This window comes from Aedes albopictus, unplaced genomic scaffold, assembly GCF_035046485.1.
Source record: "Aedes albopictus strain Foshan unplaced genomic scaffold, AalbF5 HiC_scaffold_107, whole genome shotgun sequence".
NCBI classification, from domain to species: Eukaryota; Metazoa; Arthropoda; class Insecta; order Diptera; family Culicidae; genus Aedes; species Aedes albopictus.
This window is the reverse complement of record NW_026916449.1, coordinates 12,705-31,002: the sequence shown is the minus strand read 5'-3', so window position 1 is coordinate 31,002 and position 18,298 is coordinate 12,705. Positions and strand designations below refer to the sequence as shown.

Here is an 18,298-nt window from a genome sequence, read left to right as displayed (position 1 = left end):
GGGCGCTGCACTATTCAGTATGAGTGTTGCAACTTGCAATATGCGATTCAATATTTATGAAGGGTAATGTATATGTTTTATAATGACATTTGTAGTTTGGTTCAAAATAGATGGATTTGCATTTTTTGACCAAACCTTTCCACATCAGATACCCAATGATCATTAATGATCAGATGAAATTTATATTTCAAATGTTGCTATCCTATCTTATCCTTGTAAAACTATTTAGTGATTTCTCCATAAAATAATAAAACCCTAAATACACGAAAGTATTAAACCTAAAATTATTTAAATAAATATCTATGGATAAGGTTGAAGCTATTCCAGACGATTACAAAATGATTTAACTTCGTTGTACAATATATACCATTGATTACACAGGTTTTACGGGTTATTCCTAGTTTTTTTCGTTTATGTATAAAGAACGATTCATCATGAGAGTAAAACATGGATTTACAAGAAAACTCAGTTGAGTTTAGTTCTTTTGGGACTCAGACAAGCTGTATAACCGGAACAGTTTAAAATATTGCTGTTTTTTCTTAGTTTTTGGCAAGCACATCAATGAAGAGTAAGAAAGTAATACAGTTAGTACATTTTTTTTACATGAAAAGCTTAATACATAGGAACATCGTAGTACGTAATCCATCAGCGAATGCAATCATTCATTTAAAACGGTTGTATTCAATTGAGGATATACGCAAATTGGACTACAAAACATCAGTTCTTGATTCTCGCAGCTACTCTGGCGAGAAAAGGGAGACCACTTCGCTTTGCAACATCACCTTTTTCTTAATTGAATAATGTGTCACTTTATCATATTTCAGCGTACTTGAATTTAGAGATCCTCTAGGCTAAGACGAATCTTTCCTCGCGGTTAGTTTGTCGCGAGATTCGGAGTCAACCAGGCGTTGAAATTTGTGCAAGAAGTGAATCCAAATCAATACTTGTTTTAGAAAAGTGAGTTTTTCAAATAGTGATTTTCTTTTACTTTCCTCGGATGTTCTACAAAGTTTTATTTGAGTGGAATGTCTATGGTGTTTTTGTCAGATTCACTTTTACTGCATTTCGAACACCAAAATTTTCTAGCAATTGGGTTCATTATTATGAAATACACAAATAAAATGAAACCTTGCAGTGGGGCAGTAATACAGAACAAGTAAGAAAAGATTTTTCCCGCTCCGACGGTGATCATCATTCCGAATATCCATGGTAAACCGAGAAGGAAGAACAAAAACACAGAAAGCCTAATTTGTGACAAAGTGAGATCATTTTCAGACGAACGTGTCAAATTACTTGGAACTCTGAATACATAGTAAATTATCAAAAGAAAACTTGCCATGTTTACTAAAATAATGACAGCAATGGGTAAAAGCAATCCATAGTACAAGGCAACACCATGAGGATAGCAAATATCAGAAATGTTATCTTGTTTGTGATACAACGTGTAATCGACTGCGGCAAATATAATTACCGGTACCAGCGGCAACCCCCAGCTCAATAGTGATGCTTTCAGTATGAATCGTGATGGACGCAGACGACCCAAAACTTTGACATATCGCAAAAATTGCAGATATGCAATCACCAACATCCACATAAATGTTACCAGGATAATGTAATGAAAAGATCCTCCTAGTAAAGTGCACTGAATTTTACCGCTCTGTTCATTATAGTTTATATCAGGACCATCCAAGAATATTATGATCATTTCAAATGTGATTGCTAACGACAACTGTAACAATATTTTAGAATGTGCAGTTTGCCTCCAAGTGGGAAACAAGAAAGCTGTGACAAAAATCCCTAACACTCCCAACAAAGACAGTGCACTTCCAATAGATGTTATAACATCTAAAGTGAAAATATTCGATTGACCAATAAATTTCTGCAATACATGATCACTTTCAATGTGCTGAATATCCATACAAAGGCGTGAAAACGGAGTCAAATGGGAACATTTGCACAGCGTTATTCCATCGTACTGATCAGCAAGCTTGCAACCCCCAAATGACCACTTCGGCATTGCCTCATTATCGTCTGGTTCGAAATTCCAGTATCCGCAGCTGCTGGTTTGATCCCTATCCTGATCTCTTATAAATATTGGAATTTCTCCGGGCAAATCTGAGCTATGGCTTGGAATTGTTACACTTATAATTTTACCGTTAGCTCGCAAAATCGTACCGTTCGTCGTTTCTTTGAAAATATTATCGTTGAAGTAGACTGAAATTACTATTCGTAAAATATGCTGACTTGTATCATTTTCTTCTCCAATATGTTCGTTGAGCAAACTAATCCTTTCCAACAACTGTATAGGGACATAAGCAGCTATTTCCAAATTGTCTTCCATCATTATCTTAGATTCAGGTTCATCAACCGCTATCAATCTGCAAAAAAAAAAACGCAAATTATAGTTTCCATTTCAGAAGAATACCATTCTAAGCATACTAACCTTGTTTCGTATAAATCGAAGCTATGATCTGTAGAATTTGTCTCTTCATAAGTTCCGTTTGCTTTAATAATAGCCAGCCCCGATATGCCACTAACAAAAGGATCAACCACCAGCAAAATCAGCCTTGGTGTTTTGAACAAAATGGTTCCAGGTTGGTTCTCCAATATGTTGTTCGTGTTCAATTGTTGTCCTTCCTCGTTAAAACAATTTAGACTGTTACCACGAAGGAAATCCACGGTGCTATTCGCGACTGATATCCGATTTATGATGTCGTCAGTAGAATCTAGCAGTATGTTGGTTGTGTTGAGAGCTATTTGCGATCGGAGCACAACAGACTTATTCATGTACATTACACGATTCAGGATGCCGGCTATGTCGCAGTAATATCTTTCGTGATTTTTATCAATTAGGGCCACATTGTTACTTCCATTATTCAATAACGCAGATCTCATGTTGTCCATTGTCTTAGAAATGTAAAATAAATCAGCGGGAATCAAATCGTTTGTCGAGTCCATCACATGCTCTATTTCACCCATGACTTGGCCCATTTCTGCGACGTTCACTGATATTTCGGTATAGTTGAATAGCTGCAAGGTGTGTTTCTGCACAGTTTGGCTGCATGCATAGAATTCCGGCAACTTTTGCCAAACGCCTCCATAAGTTCGGTCACCGGTACATTTCCTCGTCAGTGGAAGTCCACTAGTTTCAATGAGACACAGTTCCAGCGGAGCCGTTGTTTGTCCAATTCTAGCTGGTGGCCATTTGCGATCATCATGTGCGTCTTGTGGCAAACACAATTCCGTGCTGTTTATACCCTTAAAATGGTATTTTTCGCTTTCTGTTGCTTCAAATAAAAATTTCAGAGCATGCTTCAGACGGTAATGCTCTTCCACCGAATCATCACAGCCTATAAAACATGGATGTAGAAAAAATCATCTATCAAGAATTGACCAAGAATGGACGAAAAGTGTGAATTTCAACATAAAATAATTCTTCACTCCAGTCTGGAGCTATCGTGAAATATTAAAATGAATATCACTAGGGACAATGGAAATTCGCGGCAAAATTTCTCAAATTTCGCGGGCCCACATTGCGAATTTCGCGGTGATTTCGCGGCACCATATATTTGACCTTATCGTTAAAGAAACTCCCAATTTTGAATGCTAAATGAATAATTCACTTGAACTTTGTGAGGCGTAATCATAAATTTACAGAAAAAGTAACAAATTTCATGAAAAATAAAAAAAATGAAGTAGATGTAAAACTTTTATTTTGCCAGATTCTGAACCGTAAATTACATCACACTGTTAAAAGTTCTCAGCAAATTTATGTTAAAATATTTAATATTGCCAGAATCTTGAGCTTATTTTCCAAATTTTCTCAGTTTTCGCGCCATTTCGCGGGATTTCTTAAATTTCGCGTCCATTGTCCGATTTCGCGGATTTCGCGGCTTCCGCGAAATCGCGAAATTCCATTGTCCCTAAATATCACGAAATGGTGGCATACACTGCGCTAGGAAAGTCTTTAAAAATTTAAACGATGCCAACCTATAACCAAATATTTGAAGGATTGCTCATTTCCATGGTACATAGATGGAGTGTGGTGTGAAGTGGTATGGAATAAACGATAAAACTAAAAAGGCGCTCACTCTTTGATTTGCGTTGTGTGTAGTGAAGAATTCGACTAGGATATCTTCGAGAATGTAAAACCACTGCTCAGGAATCTATTAAAGATGTCACAAACTACGCTGTACTTTTAGGAACTTCGTTGTAATTTCTCCAAAAATCTGAGAATATATCTGTTAGGGATCTTGCAAGAAATGAGCCAACCCAAGTAACCAAAAGTTCAGATAAAAGGGTACTTTAAGCTAAGCAGCATGTTCGAGGTTGCTCATTAGCTTTCTAAGCAGCTTCATTTTTAAGTAATTTTGGAACTTGAAAGTTCACATAAGCACACTGGATAGCCTTCTAAGCAGCTTCTGACAGAACTTTGACAAAATTCAAGTAGAATCAAAAATATATGTTTTTCAGATTCACAACCCCACCCCCTGTTGATGGTTTGTGATTCATATCTGGAATTTGCTTCTGATGATTATATTTTCACACATGTCGCTGCTATGTAGATTGGAACTGGATCCTCCTGCGTGATAGCCTGCAGACTTACCACTGCGCTGCTGAAGACACTTGACAAAGTCAAGCTAACTTCACTACTGTACAAATGTGCAAAACTAGCTGCCGACAGGAAATCGATTCAAGTTAGACTTTACCTGCTGCTCACTCAATCTCAACTGTAGTACTGTGGTAGAGCGTAGGGTTCTCACGCAGCGACTATCAGTTCGAATCCGGTGGGCAGCATTTTTTTTTTTTGCTCAAGCCTAGTATTCATTGATTTGATAAACTCATATTTGTTTTTTCGTTTATGCTGTTTAACAGTTGTTTTCTGTAAAAGAAATAAATGTAATTTACATTGAAACACAATGCTACTAATCTGAACTTCTATGAACTTGAATGTTCCGACAAAGTCCCGAGTAGCAACTTAAGCAGCTTTAAAGTTCCGCGAAGTTCAGATAAAGTTCCGATCGGAACTTTCTGGCTGCTTAAGAGGCTAACAATGAGCCTTGCCGGAACTTGCGTCCGAAGTTCCAGCAAGGCTCATCGTTAGCCTCTTAAGCAGCTAGAAAGTTCCATTTGGAACTTTATCTGAACTTCGCGGAACTTGAAAGTGCATTTTGTCAAGGGAAGCGAAACTTTTGGTTACTTGGGAATAATCTTACTTAAATTTAACATACATGCATTTGGGTGCCCAACACTTACATATATGATAAACGTAAAACTCTAAAAATGCTCTCCCTGAATCAGTTTGTTTTGAAGCTCTGGTCCAAATTTGAGCGAAATTGATTAAGTATAATGGGACGCTCATCCATCTTGAAGTTTGTATTGGAAAACTTGGACAACTGAATAGAGAAACGAAAAGTGTCGATGCTAGGTGGCGCAATAAGCGTTCAATTATTACCATTTTTCAGTATATTTGTAGTTAACTGTATGCCAAACAACTATGTCGAAGACCGCAAAGTGATCCGAGCATTTCCTATTTTTTGGTTCTGTTTTTTTTTTGCTGGAGGAAAACATTTATCAGTTTTCCAGAAGCCATTTTTTCAAAACTTCGTTTATAAATGGTTTCTATAAAACTGATAAACGTTTTTCACTAGGGAAAATATCAGAAGATACTTTCATCCTTCCTCTAAACAATATTGTAAATATTGAAAGAAATCGGTTCACATGCCACATCTGGACCATTTCCACAAAATACTCCTGAACGAAAAAAACACACCTTGGTTTTTTACAGAATGAAGTTTTTAAAATTCCCTAAAAACAGTTTTTGGGCAAAGGTTCATTTGATTTGAACTAGGTCGCGGTTACACGATTCGTGCGTTGAGCTCGAAATGCTCTTTATTAAAAAAAACTAATAAGCAAAAAATAAGTCAACATGGTCAACATTCTTTGCTCGGCTAAAACTTACATACCAATTGCAATTAGATATACTACCCTACATCAATGCCAACCATAGCTGAAAAAATCCATTCGACATATTTGCAGAACAATTTCCATCAAAATGGGGTGGTATGGCATCCCATTCATGGCAGTGATGCTGTTCGCTGTAGCACCAGCTCTCTCGTGGCGACAGGTAAGGAAAATTTTATTCTAAAAAATACTTTTATCATACAGTGTGGTCGAAATTAAGACTACCGAAGTAACCACGGTGTTGAAGCCTTATTTCATGCTGATATAGGGTGTATTTAGAGCAATCATTACTCTACATGCAAACTTAAGGTTGATTTAAAGTGGAAATGGGCAATTATAGAATCAAATAACGATTACGATACTGGTATAATCTTAAAACAGTCGCATAATTGCCACTTCCACTTTAAATCAACCTTAAGTGTTCATGCAAAGTAATGATTGCTCTAAATACACCGTATATCTGCTTGCAATAAGGTTTCAGTACCGTGGTTACTTGGGTACTTCTGATTTTTTCAACATAAATAATCAACCGTTTCATAAGAGTCATTCTAATTCCTTTTCAACATACGGTTATTATAAGTAAGTTTTCAGTGAGAAAAGCTTTTCAACCTTCATAACTCAAGGTTTTCATTACTATATAGACTCTGAAATTCAATACATACATTTTATTTATTCTCCGTCACAGCATCGTATACGCCGAAGCATTGATCTCTCCGCTACCAACCCGCTGATACCAGACAATAAACTACCAACGGATCTAGTTCCGGTCAAATACGCGTTACAGTTGGAGATTGATGCTGACCAGTTAGCGTTTCACGGCAACGTTAATATAACAATGGCATGCACAAAGCGAACGAATCAAATAAATCTACATGCTCACCATGACCTGCACGTTGACGAAGAGAATATCGAGATTTTAGAATATACCGAGGCTGATAACGGAAAAGTGAACACGTTGAAAATTCGTCGTGTCGATAGAGTGCCGAAAAAGCCACTTCTGGTTATATATTTCCATGACGACCTCACTGTTGGAGCTACGTACGAGGCACGCATCAGTTTCAAAGGCATGATTTGGGAGAACACTGAAGGACTATTCCAAGGCAAATATAAATCTCAAGATGGAGATCAGCAGCAGCAGGATCACTCCTATTTTGCATCGTACTTTCGACCGAACCACGCTCGTCGCGTCTTTCCTTGTTTCGATGAGCCCTCGTTCAAAGTGCCATTCCAAGTGACGATTGTGCGACCCAAACATTTGAAAACGCTATTCAACACTGATGTGATGTCCAGCGAAAACTTGCCCCAGGATAAAGTGGCCGATCACTTCCAAACAACGGGCCCCATTTCAACATTTGCTTTAGGATTTGTGATGTCCGATTTGGTGGAAATCGTAAGTGATCACGAAGGAACGGTTGAAAGTGGTAATCCTGTCATAAAAATTTGGGCGCGAAAGGACTTCCACGAGCAAATTAAGGATGTCAAGCTTAAAATTCAAACAGTGCTGGACCGTCTCGTCAAGGTCTGGAACGCCAGCTTCCCGTTGGATAAGCTAGACATTGTCGCGTTGCCGAATTTTTCCTCTGTGAAACCAGCTGATAATTGGGGGTTAGTTGTATTCAGGTAAGAACTTACCACGCTTTTTGGTAAAATAAAGCATCTTTGGTTTAGTGTGCGACCAGCGAGGTTGCTATCTTAGTAATAATCCAGTATTTATTAGAACGTCCATTATTAATCATTTCGTTCGCCACTGGATTGCGCGATTGTATAAAAGTGAGCGATCGAGTTGGTTTTCAGTGCACTATGTCGTTGCAGTCTTCACCCGAGCAAAGTCTGACAGCAAATTGAAAACAAATTTTGATGTTGTGATATTGCAAAATACGATAACTCGGGTTGTTGTCGTTTTGGTCGTTTTAACAGTTAAAACATCAAAAATGAGAGCAGCAAAATGTTCCCGTAACAGCAAGTTGAAAACTATCAGTGATATCAAATTGATAACTGATTTTGCTATCAGTACGAAAAATGAAAGAATTGTTGAATATTGTGGTTTTTCGATTGATATAAAAACCTCAATGCAATAAGATAATTGCAATAATGGTATATTCTTAGAGTTATTAAACAGGGTTGCTTAGAAGTTTCGAAAAAAACATAAAAACTTAATATCTATAATAGTTTGAAGTGACAGCAAAACGAAATCAAAATTTGAAATCAAACTTAGTCAAGACAAACTGATATCAAAATGTGATATCAATAGGAGGCAATCAGTGAAGTACTAGATTGAAAGTAGTGAGCTGGATTTTTGTATGGTGAGATGATCAATTCTCCATTTCTGCAATGAAATAGTGCAAACAGCGTGGGTTATATGATTTCATGTCCTATTTTATGCTGTTTGAGCAAAAGTTCAGGTAACTGTGTTGTTGAATTTGCAAGAAATAAATAATACAACATCACAGTTACCCAAACTTTTGCTCAAATAGCATCAAATTATTCAAGAAATCATATAACCCACGCTATTTGCTCCATTTCATTGCAGAAATGGAGAATTGATCATCTCACCATACAAAAATCCAGCTCACTACTTTCAATCTAGTACTTCACTGATTGCCTCCTATTTGCTGCTGAATACAAATTGAGTGTTCGATTTGCTATCATTTTGTTGTTAGACTTTGCTCGGGTAGCGCACTATGTATTGCGTTTTTAGCTTAGCATTTAGGGTTGCATTTCCTGCAATAGTTTTGAGATTTTTTTGTAATATTAGCAAAAACTGCTGGCATTACATGTAGGAATACGAATATCAACATTGCCAATTAGTTTTGTTAGTGTTTAAAGTCACAATTTAGTACTTTTTTGCCATCTAGTGAAACACTACCCGAGCAAAGTCTGACAGCAAATTGAAAACAAATTTTGATGTTGTGATATTGCAAACTATGATAACTCAGGTTGTTGTTGTTTTGGTCGTTTTAACGGTTAAAACATCAAAAATGAAAGCAGAAAAATGTTCCCGTAACAGCAAGTTGAAAACAATTCCTGGTATCAGTGATAGCAAATTAATAGCTATTTGGCTATCAGTACGAAAAAATGGGGAAATAGTTAAATACAGGGATTTTTCGATTGATATGAGATCCTGAATGCCATAAGATAATTACACTAATGATTTACTCTTAGAGGTATTATACAAGGTTAACTAGAAGTTTTGAAATAATTTAAATACTAATTTTTTAATAGTTTGAAGTGACAGAAAAACAAAATCTAAATTTGAAATCACATTTAGTCAAGGAAGACTGATATAAAAATGTGATATCAATTGGCTGCTGAATACTCGATTTGCTATCATTTTGTTGTTAGACTCTGCTCGGGAAGTTACTATTTCTAAAACAGTGATTCACTGATTATGATAAAAGTTTTACTTATCAGGGGGTTAAACTTCCCTTAAAAAGTGTCCCTGACTGAATCCATTTTGCTATTTTTTTCCGAAACCAGCCTTAGTGAATACATCGTATCATAAACTTAAATATTATTATGTTATCTCTTATTTAACTTGATTCCAGGGAGAGTGATTTGCAAAACGGATACTACAGCATTGCACAAGAACTAGTGTACCAATGGTTGGGAACATGGATTAGTCCGGTATGTTCATAAAGTACTTACTAAATAATCATTACTTATTATCTTTTGTTACTAGCATTGGTGGAGTGATGCTCATGTTAACAAAGCTGTTGCAGGATTCCTGGCGGCAGCAACGACCATCGATATCGACAACGGCGTTGAATTCGAGGGTAAATGGCCAATGACGATACTCTACTCTATTTACTATGAGTTCAGCAAACGTTATCCTCATTCACGAATAACGGCTATCAAACAAGAAACCACATGCAGCAAAACTGAGCTGGTACTTCGCATGCTCAACCTTACTCTAGGGGCTGAAACATTCCAAAAGGGTTTGCAAAAGTTCATCGAACACCGTGAATACAAGACCTTTGTCAGCAATGATATTTGGGAAGCACTCACCAAACAGGCCCATTTAGATGGAAAGCTCTGTGAAACGGCTACCATCAACGAGATAGCAGATTCATGGGTAACAAAAGATCGCATTCCTATGGTTACGGTTAGTAGAGATTACCAGAAGAGGACAGCAACCATAACGCAAAGAGTGTATCTCCGTGAAAGACCCCATGATGTTCCCGAACAAGACAAGATGCTTTGGTGGGTTCCGTTAGTGGTTGTCCAACAAAATAATCTCAATTTTACCAACACCAGTGCTACAAAATGGATGAAAAAAGTTAAGCAAGTAACGTTGGACAATCTGACGAACTCAGACGAATTCATTATCGTTAATCCTGAAGAGATAGGCCCTTTTCCGGTAAACTACGATGAACGGAACTGGAATCTACTGGCCAGCTATTTATTGAACGAAGCTGGTCGAGCAAAAATTCCTGTTTATACAAGGTAGGTGTACATTTCGTATAGTTATGATGTTACTCTATTTTAATCTTTGCATATTAATTTTCCTAGAGCTAAACTGTTACACGATGCTTGGAACTTGGCATACGCAGGACATCTCAGTTTCGCTACAGCCTTCAACATGACCCTCTTCATGCAATATGAGCGAAATCATCTGGTTTGGAATCCGGTATTCACACTAATCGACCATATTGGCAGGCATATCGACATGTCAGCCGTGCACAAAAAGTTTGAGATCTATGTGCGAACCCTTCTAACTCCGTTGTATGAAGAACTCGCTCAAAATCAGCACGATGGTGAAGAGAAGTGGAGAACTAACCTACGATCCTTGGCGAAAACATTTTTATGTCGTGCAGGGTACAAACCGTGCATCGAAGAGGCCCAAAAAGTGTTCAAAAAATGGATGGACAGTCCCGATCCTGATCTCGGAAATCCGTTTGTTAAAATGATTCCATGAATTGAAGACACAATTTGAACTTGTTTCTTTATCATTACAGTGTAGCAAATCAATACATTTGCCCTGTCTTCAAATCTGGCACGCAAGAGGAATGGGATTTCGGATTGCAGCGAGTAATCAATTTCCCGGAATCACGAGTAAAGAGTGAACGCACTTATTTGCTGAAAACCCTTGCTGGATGTCCCGTACAAGCTTCCAAAATTAATCGGCTGTTGAATATCACTGTTCTGGAAGATAACGGTAATTTCACAGATAACGATATAAACCTGATCTTCAAAATGTTATCTGGAGGATCCAGCGGATACATGGCTCTATTTGACTTTCTACAAAAGAACTGGGATGCCATCAAACTGCGGTAATACTTCGATTCTTCTTTAAATTAGTCCAAATGATTGCACACCATTATTTTATTCCCCATCTAGATTCAAGGATCGAGAATTGTTGTGGAACAATTTGATAAACTCTGCAACTGGTCTTTTCACCACCCAAGAGGGTTACGATATGGTTTCTAAACTATATGTACAGCGCCAGGGTGAATTTGGTACCGCTCAGCATATTATCGAAAAATCGTTGAAGAACATCAAAGAGGAAACGAAATGGAGCCAAGAGAATCTTCCGATCATTGAGAAGTGGTTGGATAACTTCCTGAGCCAGCATAAGAGTAGTGATGACCGATTCATAAGATGAAAAATTTATGTGTCCCAATATAGTTTCTAGATTCAGATAGTATTCCACAAAAAGAAAACATTAAATAAAAATGTTATGTACATATTTATTTCTATAATAATTTGAAACAGTTTTTTTCGTGTTCATGTGATTATTTGGTCTAAAATGTAATAGGCACGTGGTTTAACCGTTTCATAGACGACTCGTATTTTTGTCTAGGGGAGTTTTTGTATGAGACCTCCGATTTTGCTGGAAGTTTGCTGGATTTCCTATTCACATGGGACTGTTGTGCGAATGGGGGTAGCACACTTCCCTTAGAGCGTGACGTAATTTATGGCGTTCCCTATTCCGGTTTGATCTAATCTCCTTCTCGTGATGGAATCGACTTGTCATCACATGCCCCTTTTATTTTCGTGAATTTCAACACAAACTTGTTCTTCTGCACGCGTGAAGAGAAAAGCCTTCATGTGGTCAAGCCAACTGTTCAGCTTGTTTGAAAATTGCTTGAGAATGTCAACTGAGTTGGGTAGTGTGTGGCTGACACATATAGTTTGCCGTAACACGAAGTTTACTATCTACGAAACGCTGATTAGACCGGTCGTCCTCTATGGGCACGAAATATGGACCCTACGTGCAGAGGACCAACGCGCTCTTGGAGTTTTCGAACGGAAGGTGTTGCGTACCATCTACACCGGAGTGCAGATGGATGACGGGACTTGGAGAAGGCGAATGAACCACGAGCTGCATCAGCTGCTGGGAGAACCAACCATCGTCCATACCGCGAAAATCGGGAGGTTACGGTGGGCGGGTCACGTCATCAGGATGTCAGATAGCAACCCGACAAAAATGGTTCTCGGGAGTCATCCGACCGGTACAAGAAGACGTGGTGCGCAGCGAGCTGGGTGGGTCGACCAAGTGGAGAACGATCTGCGGACCCTACGCAGAGTGCGAAACTGGAGACAAACAGCCATGGACCGAGTGGAATGGAGACAGACGGTTACTATGTACAGCAGAGGCCACCCCGGCTTTAGCCTGATCGGTAAGCTAAGTAATGGTACTTCGCACACAAGTTCGGACAAGGCTCATTGTTAGCCTGGATTCGAACCGGACGCCGGTGCGTGAGAGCCCTACACTCTACCCCAACACCACAATTACGATGAAGCACAAGGCGGGTGAAATCTGACTTGAACCAATGCTTTGTCGACACTTAGATTTGTAAACTTCTGCAGTAGCATAGTTAACCTGATCATAACAAGTATCTACAACAGCGCAGCGGTACGGCAGCAGGTTTTCACGCCGAAAGATCCGGTTCGAATCGAATCTTCTCCAGGAGTTACATTAAGGTTGGTCATTATTCACGCAATATAAGCAATTAACACTGCCTGTGGTGAATGTGGAAAGTACAATTTAGTTTCTAGATCCATTTTGAGAAAGTTTCATCAGAAGCTGCTTAGGAGGCTAACAAGCTTCCTTGTGTGAACTCTCAAGTTCGAAATTACTTAAAAATAAAGCTGCTTAGAAGGCTAAAGAGCATCCTCCAACAAGCTGCTTAGCTTATAACGTACTCTCTTATCCGAACTTCTGGTTACTTGGGTGTGTTGTTGAAGTGGCAATAGTCATTAGGCCGAATTGCTCATTGCTCGCTGTAGCAAGGCCTTCTCGGAAGCAATATGCTTCCTAGGTGAGAGGTATAGCATTTGGAGGCAATAAAAACGGTGTAGTGGGTCGGAGATGCCACGCCATGTCTGAACCAGCAGATTATAAAAATTGAATGTACATCGGGTTTCTTTCTACCAAACATCAGTATTCAAGCTATATTTTCATTTGCAGAAGGCTTCAAAATATTCTATCGGTGTAAATTTTTCCATACATTTTGTATGGGAGAGAAATTGATCGAAAATGAGAATTTCATGCAAATTTGTATAAAAACAGCTAAAAAGATGAAAAAATCAAAATTTCCCCAATGAAATATTTTAAAAGTTTCTGCATATTGTGCCGTCTTGCATGCCGAGGAACCGACCACAGCGCGCAGATCCCCAATCTGTGAATGACTTTGTGCTGCTGCTGCCTGCTGGCCGTTGCGCGGGCTGACTGACGTCTCCCATAACGCCGCACTGTGTAGAGCGAGACGTAGCCGTGCGGGTGTGTGTAGAGTGGGATTAAAGTACGCAGCCCAACAGTGCTGGCAAACTATATGTGTCAGCCACACAGGTAGCAATTAAAATATTGAATTTTTATAGCAAAATATAAAGAGCACAACAATTCTATTGTGCTTTTGTATGTACCATTGTTGTTTCGGTGATTCAATTAACAAAAGAGATTGATTTTTTTACTAATTTTAATACCAAATCTTGGGAAATAGGGATGAGGATAGATGTATTATTATGAACAGTCCCCAAGCCTCAAACAACCTCGCCAAATCATCGAAAAACTAAATTCTTCATTGTTATTGAAACGCCATCCTCATGACTATATCACATATGAGTACTGTCCAAAAACTTTATGCAGCCTATTCATGGCAAATTTTCCCCGAAAAAGATGTAGCATCCGACACAAATGCCACCTTGTTCGACGAACAAGATTCCCATATTTCAATTTGATGCAGCAGAAATGCATCATCAAATGGATCATAACACTGATTTTCATACCACTGTGTCGCTGATCTTCACCCATTATCACATGCGAAATTTGAGTTCAAGTAACTGTTACCGTTCAGTTACAAGATCCCCAGATTTATTTTAATTTTGTGCATTTTGTCAAGGAAACTGTAGTGTTTGTTTGATTAGTGTTTGGTTTTAATAATAGGTTTTGTTAGTTAAATGAAAAAAATATAATTTTGTATTAGTTTGTTCGAATGTTGAAATCTGAATGTTAATTGTATTTTAAATCAACTGTGGTCAAAATGGGCGGCGGGCGAAAACTTGAGCTGTGAGTACAAATGTAGGCAACCTGGTAGCATAATGGGTGGTTGTTTGCTACCAAGGATAGGCAACATGGAGTAAGGACGAAGGAACATATGGAAAGGATGGAATGGAGGGCATTTTAAGGCTTGAGGCGATCGCCATGATCACTTTGAAAACGGCGTTCGTGTGTGATAGAAGTGAGTTTCTTTTAAAAGTGGCTTTGAATAGTTTTTCGTTCTGTGAATCTGCATAATTGAAAAAAGCAGCCTACGTTCATTCAGGTATGCCCTAATTACTGGCCTTGGTAACACTAGTTCCTAATTCCTGGTTACCTTACCTATCAGGACCTTTTTGACGTACCTTTTGGTACCGCCACCTCACTATCCACACGATTCGGCCTAGATCGGTTTACCGGTCTACGCCTAAACGTAAAAGACCTGACTCTCTGGTCACCGCAACCGGCCTTGTGAGAGTTCCTCGGACTGTTAGTCCTAAACGTCAAGGAGGACCCTTCTCGGCGTGGCCAATACGGTCTCGTCCGTGGTCCGTCGATCTTGCCAACGAAGGAAGACGCCGTAGCCAAGCCCAGGTCACTAAAGTGGCCCTACGGCAGTGGAACGCCATCCCACTTGCCAACCAGACCGCCAGACCCGCCATTCCAGTCGGCACGAGACAATAGGGACCGACAACGCCAGCCGCCATTATTGCCGTTAGCAGCCATCAGCGAGCGCTCGCCAGCACATCACCGGTACGTACCCAACGATCCTGATCTACCACAAACCGCCATAGCCCAATAAACATCATAGACCACACAGTAGCTTTTTAATAAATTTGCCTTTTTTCTACCCAAACACATACACTCTTCCATAGCCAAAGAAAGACCATAGTTTCCGCACACCTTGATCCGCGTACCACTCCGAATTACCCAGTAGCATGCCGGCCCTGAGACACAGTTCGAGGGGTCTCATACTGAGCTAGTTGATCCGGGAGTCTTGGTTCAGCCGTTGGGTCTGTTGAGCAATCGGTAAGCCTCAGTCAGTCTCATAACTTTCCCATCAACCATTGCATAGACCGAATCGGATTACTCACGTAGACGAAAAAAATAGCATTCAAAAAGATACGAAATTATAACGGGAAACATATTGAAAACTATTCGCTAAATTTTGCAAATAAGTGTGGAAAAAAATTGTGCATTTTATGTTTTGAGAAAAAATAAACTTACCTGCACATAATGCTTCTTGTACATCCGAATACATGTTAACCGTGTCAGCATTGTACCTGGCAGCAACGTGAACAATAAGTCCAGTTCTTTGCAATGATTGTCTGATGCTCTCAATTTTCATAACTTGCATTCCCTTGATCATACCAGCTAGACGATTTATTCGATCGTTATCATATGCTTTGAGATACTGCGAATACTCCTTCATCATTCGTTTGAGATTATTTTTCTGCCATAAGTTTTCGTGTTCCAAATCATACACTTCCAAAGAGACGGAGTAGATGTGTACATCAGATTCCTTCTTTTGGGCAATCACTCGCTCAGACTTTATGAGAGTGAAATTCATGACGGAATGACCCTCACACCAGTAATATCCTGGAAAATCACCATATAGCTTCATTTCGTAGATTTCTTGTCCTTCATCTTCTTCATTATCTATGCTGCGTTGTGGGGGCCAAACCTTACGTTTTACACCAACTACTTTCAGCAATTCCGTGTCACCATCAGTATAGCACACAACGCCAACATCTTTGCCATTTTCACGCCACAGATATCGTCCATTATGAATTATCAGCAATAGCTTTTTATGAATGCGATCGAAGTTTAGTTTAAGTTCAGGAGCATTATAATAGTTGGCTTCCGTCTTGTTCTCGTATGCAATACAATCGAATTCTTCTGCTATAGCCATTGTTCCATCTGAGCGCATGACAGCATGTTTTAGCATATTCTCATTTCCTTCGTTTTTAATCAAAAAGGCTTGCTGAATCTTATAAGTCAAATTCGATTGAATTTTTGTGCTCTCGCACTTCACGTCAGCTTCACGGGCAAGATTTTGATACAGTTGATATTTTCTGTGGCTATCGACATCGAACAAACCGTCCGCTTTCCAAATGTTATTTTGTGCCTCTACAATGCTAAAACAATGTTCCTGGAATTTTGAATATCGAGTAGTATATGCACCATGCGGACAATGCAACCTAAGCATTGTGGATCTCTTGTACACACACAAATGAGGATAGATATCACTGCAGTTTACGAAGCTGGCGGCGGAGTAGTTATGATCAATGTTGGCCCTAAGACAATTTCCCGATGAATCTGTTGATATTTCTAGGTCGTAGTCTTCTTCAAAATCCAGCGGCAAACCCCACTTTCTTCCTGGCAACCTTTTAAGAGGAGGATCATATTCACCGTCTCTTTGCACTGATATCCAGAACTCAGTAACGTTTGCTTTTCTCAGGAATGAATTTATTGCAGCTCTTTCTCTGACAGTAACTTCATAATAATCATCCGTTGTTCCCGTTGAAATGCATATGTTACTCCACTTCTGCGGTTGAGTCAGCATTATGCAAAAAGTTGGCTTTTTATGATCACTGATCAGGGCAACAAAATTGGGAGGACAATCACAGTCCACCGAAATAGATACATTCCTCTGCCATATGAATATCTCCGTTTGTTGACACTCCCCATTAGTGATAAAAGCATTATCACTTGTAGCCAAGCTAATGCATTCAAGTGTAAGAAAAAGTACAACTGCTGCGCACACTACTTGTCTCATAGTACGGAGACTCGCGAAAACTAAACCTTCTTGCTGAAACTCTTATATGAGAATGAAACAACGGACATTTAGCAATACTGTGCAAAGGTAAGGCTCTCTCACGTTCCTACCGAGCTGTGTAATATATAGAAAAAACACGAAGCGGTTATCAACAAAAACTCCGTTGTCTGATTGTACATCCCGTCCCGAGTGACTAACGCTACTTATTTGCCCACAGTGCATGTAACAGAAAATCCGTCACAATCACCTGTATCCATTGGATCCATATTAAGGAGATTAATTTTCATAGGGTATTGTTTACACTAGCGCAGGCCGGATGCAAACCCAATGATAATGTTACTTAGGATTCATTGGACTAACACTAATCATTCAATTAACACCAGACACATAATATATTGACTGGAAAGCTACCGAAACGTATGAATTCAGTTTGCAGGAAGATCTATTCATGAATTTCTCAAATAATTTCAAATAAGATCTCCTCACATATTTTTGAAATTACATATATATCCCAGTTTCCTCAGCTGTTCTCTTAGGACATCTTCCTGAAGTTATTCAATAAAATGATTACGATGTGCCCTAGTAATTGATCCAAAATTTCAATGAATCAAACTAAACTATTGACTTTTTCAATCAATTCTGATGAACTTTATATGGTAATGTGGTCTAAAACATTTTTTTCAAAATTACATAGACAATTCTGTTATGAGACAAAACGAAAATGTAAAACAGCTACAGCTCTATATCACATATTTTTTTTCAGCAATAATTTGTGAGAAAAAGAATGGAAAGCTCACAATGCGCGATTGCAGACATTTTTAGTTTTAGAGTAATGCGGGGCAAAAGTTCGCACCGAACAATAACTATTAAACAAAAAGAAAATAATATCGTTTTTTCTCTCGTCAATCGAGTCCCTGTCATGTTACCTTTGAAACGTAGTACTAGATTTTTTCACGTTCCATTTGTAGCTCTAGTAACACAATTTTTAATACAAGTACTCAAATGCGAACTTTTGCCCCATACTGGAGGCAAAACTTCGCATTGTGCGGAGCAAAAGTTGTGAAGAATAGTTTATT

The 18,298-nt window shown here is 38.8% G+C and overlaps 2 protein-coding genes across 2 annotated transcripts; one reads left to right on the top strand and one right to left on the bottom strand.

Annotated features, from left to right (window-relative positions):
• Positions 1–373: 373 nt before the first annotated feature.
• Positions 374–11,666, top strand: LOC109402165 (aminopeptidase N). The gene is made up of 8 exons (XM_062843207.1): positions 374–957; positions 6,040–6,127; positions 6,650–7,584; positions 9,510–9,588; positions 9,644–10,407; positions 10,474–10,857; positions 10,920–11,234; positions 11,302–11,666. The coding sequence occupies exons 2-8, from the start codon at positions 6,056–6,058 to the stop codon at positions 11,564–11,566; spliced, it is 2,814 nt and encodes a 937-aa protein (XP_062699191.1). The 5' UTR covers positions 374–957; positions 6,040–6,055; the 3' UTR covers positions 11,567–11,666.
• On the bottom strand, positions 964–17,464 carry LOC109413232 (uncharacterized). Its single transcript, XM_062843206.1, has 3 exons — positions 15,671–17,464; positions 2,444–3,350; positions 964–2,378 (listed from the first exon to the last, which is right to left on the bottom strand). The coding sequence occupies exons 1-3, from the start codon at positions 17,220–17,222 to the stop codon at positions 1,013–1,015; spliced, it is 3,825 nt and encodes a 1,274-aa protein (XP_062699190.1). The 5' UTR covers positions 17,223–17,464; the 3' UTR covers positions 964–1,012.
• Between the last annotated feature and the right edge of the window lie 834 nt (positions 17,465–18,298).

Coding starts and splice junctions, on each gene's coding strand:
- LOC109402165 (XM_062843207.1), top strand. CDS start 6,056: ATGGGGTGGTATGGCATCCCATTCATGGCAGTGATGCTGTTCGCTGTA. Junction 6,128..6,649: donor CAGCTCTCTCGTGGCGACAG/GTAAGGAAAATT, acceptor TCTCCGTCACAG/CATCGTATACGCCGAAGCAT. Junction 10,858..10,919: donor GATCCTGATCTCGGAAATCC/GTTTGTTAAAAT, acceptor TTATCATTACAG/TGTAGCAAATCAATACATTT.
- LOC109413232 (XM_062843206.1), bottom strand. CDS start 17,222: ATGAGACAAGTAGTGTGCGCAGCAGTTGTACTTTTTCTTACACTTGAA. Junction 3,351..15,670: donor ACAAGAAGCATTATGTGCAG/GTAAGTTTATTT, acceptor CATGTTTTATAG/GCTGTGATGATTCGGTGGAA. Junction 2,379..2,443: donor TTCGATTTATACGAAACAAG/GTTAGTATGCTT, acceptor TTTTTTTTGCAG/ATTGATAGCGGTTGATGAAC.